The 3,504-nt window shown below is 43.4% G+C and overlaps 1 protein-coding gene across 1 annotated transcript in view; it reads right to left on the reverse strand.

The window, feature by feature from the left end:
- Positions 1–3,118, reverse strand: part of ccdc135 (coiled-coil domain containing 135) — a gene marked incomplete at its 5' end in the record, with an annotated part of 9,550 nt that extends 6,432 nt beyond the window's left edge. The window contains 7 exon segments of the mRNA XM_035657025.1: positions 279–416; positions 547–762; positions 925–1,068; positions 1,153–1,347; positions 1,855–1,980; positions 2,063–2,231; positions 3,005–3,118. Of these exon segments, the coding sequence (XP_035512918.1) occupies positions 279–416; positions 547–762; positions 925–1,068; positions 1,153–1,347; positions 1,855–1,980; positions 2,063–2,231; positions 3,005–3,117 (1,101 nt within the window).
- Between the last annotated feature and the right edge of the window lie 386 nt (positions 3,119–3,504).

The following is a 3,504-nucleotide window of genomic DNA, read 5'->3' on the forward strand; positions in this document are numbered from 1 at the left end:
TGATGGCTGATTTGTAAACGGCGAGTTAGTTAGTAGCATGGAGCTAATTGTCCAAATAAAATATAGGAACATTGCAGATAGTAACGTTATTCTAAATATGACTGTCAGTTATTTTACAGCGTTCAGTGTTTGTCACTGTTGGCGATGGATGATACAGGATACACTTACTTCACTATTAACAACAATTTAATCAAATATACATATTAAGCCTTTAAGTCTAAATATCCACTATATACACACATATAGATACACACACAGAAAAACACACACACACACACCTCATCATCCTTGTTGATTGTGCTCATCATCTTACTCTCCTTCTTCTTCAAGACGTCGAGTATCAGCTGCTTTTTGCTGGTTGCACCGTACAAGATTGGCTCCCACATCTTTAAATCTTCCAGGTCATACACCATATCCTACACACACACACACACACACACAAGCAGATACTGTATGTATCTATGTATTCATTCTTATTCTTACTCACAGATCTATTGACTCTATTGACTCTAACAGTGTGTTACGTCTGCAGTTGCTGGGACTCACAGCGCAGCCGTTCCTGCAGTCCTGCATGTTAACATAGTAGTTGAGATTGTTCCACACACTCTCGATGCCCAGGAAGTTGTCATCGTCAGTGGCGTAGCTTTTCCCAGTCAGAGGGTCGATGAAGAAGTTCTCCTGGACGCTGCGACTCCCTGACAGCACCAGCACCCAACAGTGCACTCGCAGTCCTCGCAGGGGGTCATCCGGCGACTGCCCGCTCTGTTAATGAAGAGAAAGAAGAGGTCAAAGGTAAAAGGAGGGCGAGTAGAGACAGAAGGGTACAATATCCAACTTTAAGCTTCATTTGAGGGACCTTTTGTTATTTTCATCAGTGAGAAGTTTCTGTGTTGTGTTGGTTTTACAGTGAAAAGATCATGTTACCTCCAGAAGTTTTTGTTTCTGAAGCAGCGCAGCTTCGGCGTCCTGTTTCTTCTTCTCTTGCTGCATCAAAAAGTGACTCTTCAGCTCCCTCAGAGGTTTCACTGTGTATTTATTGTCCTGCAACTCCTGCTCTGAGATCACACTCTGCAAACAACAGACACATTCATATCTGGGAGTCAAAGACCCGTCTGACTGGCTGTGGCCCTTCACTGTGAGAGCAGCGCTTACCTCGACCTCAGTGTCCAGCAGGGGGCACTCCTTCAGGCTCTGGTCGAGCAGACACATCTCTCTGACTGCGTAGCCGCTGACACAGTACGCGTCGTAGTGAGCGCCGAGCAGCAGGCTGCACAGCAGGGTGGCAAACTCAAAACACGTGGCTCTCTGAGTCTGCAGCACCGAGTTGGGGGAGAACAGGTAGCGGGGCTAGGACAGCAACACACACACCATCACTCACACACACTGGACAGAAGCTGCAGCTGTTTACAGATGTGCATGTGTATGTTCCAAGCTACCTTGTGTTCTCCATCGCACAATCTATTGTCTTATCGAGGGTTTCTTTCATCCACCTTTCTGTAAAGTTAAAACACGTTCCGGAGGTGTCATTTTAAAGGTTCGCTCCACTCGTCTTTCACATAAAGGTCAGTTTACCCGACATGAATTGAGCTAATCCGCCTGTGAAAACTGTTCATGTATAAATGCCGGTACTGTATATTGTCTTCTGTCACTTTACACACGGACGTCAGGCACTTCTGTATTCTTTAGCAGCGAGTTCTCTATATCGCAGCCTCTCCCCTCCAGAGACTGGTAGTTACTGTAACTTCAACATGATATGAATGTGGCATGATGAAAGAGACCCTCTCTGACCACCGAGCAAACACTAAACTATTTGGCTGCTGATACACAAGTGGATCAAATTATTATCTTTCTGACCAGGTCCGCAGGAGGGTCCAAAGGGTCCAGAGACAGGAAGTCAGCCACAAAGGAGGCACAGCCTTCCCAGTTGAAAAGGTCAGGGTAGATTGTGGGTGTGGGCCGAAGAGTCATAGACACAAACTTCTGAGGATCAGACGAAGATGCACAGCATGAGACAGAGACACAAACAGTATACAGACGGCGTGTCCAGTAGGTCGAGCGTTACCTTGACACCACATTCGTTGACCGGGCAGAGCAGCAGCGGTTTGCGGTCGGGATACAAGTGTGAATACTGACGCTGAAAGTTGTCTGCGATGGCCAACAGTCGGACCTCGTCGGGGGAGTTGACCCTGTAGGATTCAGGAGACAGCTCGTCTGGCTTGTCCAAGTTCCGGCTGGTGAGGGACAGCAGGTGAAGACAGTGAGTTATGATGGTCACACACTCTTTTTTTAACAAGATCTGTAGTTTTTATTGTCAGTGAGGTTTGTGCAACAGTATAAACCAGGAGTAGGAGTAGTGACACGTGGTCCAGCAACCAAACACTTTTTAAAATAAATCTCTTTTTAAAGAACCTTGAAAACTCAGACACAACCTGAACATCAACACATCTCAGTTCAAATAAATCTGTCGTCCATGTGATCGAATGTCGGAGGTCAAAGACTAATCAATTAAAGCTGGTGACGTTGTTAATATGAGAGAATGAATGAAAGGAATGAAGCATAAATCACTAATCCAAAGCAAGACTTAGAGCTACAATTAACCACTATTTTCATTTCCTATTAATCTGCCAAGTATTTAATAGATTATCAACATTGGTCATTTTCTTAAATTACACATTGTTTCAGCCCTAAATGTATTAAAAGCTATATTGAGCGCACAAATTTGTTGTTTTTAAGAATGATTTGTAAATTTAGGGCACAAGGCCTCTAAAAAGTATTTTAGTATATTTTAGGTAGTTTAGGTAGTTTAGGTATTGATAGTTTACTCAGACTTTACTTCACTTCTAATACATTTGAGGGCAATTATTGATCTTTGCACACTCGAGGCCGTCGGAGTTCACCGTCATTTCACTGTTGTTTCAGTCAGCGTTGCCGTATCTAGACTTCTGCTTGAGTAAAGAATGTGTGTGGCCTCTTTCAGCGTGTGTGTGTGTGTGTGGATGCTCACAGAAGCTCCTGAGTCCCCTCCAGCTTCATCAGCTCTCGGTCATCCTCCTCCTCCTCCTCTGTCTCTCCACGTCTGACTTGCTCCTCAAGGTGTGACTCCAGTACAGTCTCCATCCTGTATGAAAGTATTAAATATGTTAAATCCAGTTTACACACACACACACACACACACCATCCACACACACACACACTCAGAGAGTCGAGGTGAAAACTGTGTTTATGAAGATTTATACATTTAAAATACCTGAAAATGGTAAAATTGTTCTGTTTTTCTAGAATCCGCCCTGTGTTTTTATTTACATGCAGTTTTATATCTTTCACAGATATAAAACTGCTTTATATAATAACCTGTATATTACATTATTTAGTACACTGGGTATTAGAGGATGGGAATCAAGAGCCGGTTCCAAATAGTCCGATCCATTGGAAACCCAGTGACTCTGAGCAGGAAAAATAAAAGAATATATCTGCTATATATGTAAGGATATATATATATATATA

This window comes from Morone saxatilis, unplaced genomic scaffold (assembly GCF_004916995.1).
Source record: "Morone saxatilis isolate NCDOM2014 unplaced genomic scaffold, NCSU_SB_2.0 Contig15, whole genome shotgun sequence".
NCBI lineage: Eukaryota > Metazoa > Chordata > Actinopteri > Moronidae > Morone > Morone saxatilis.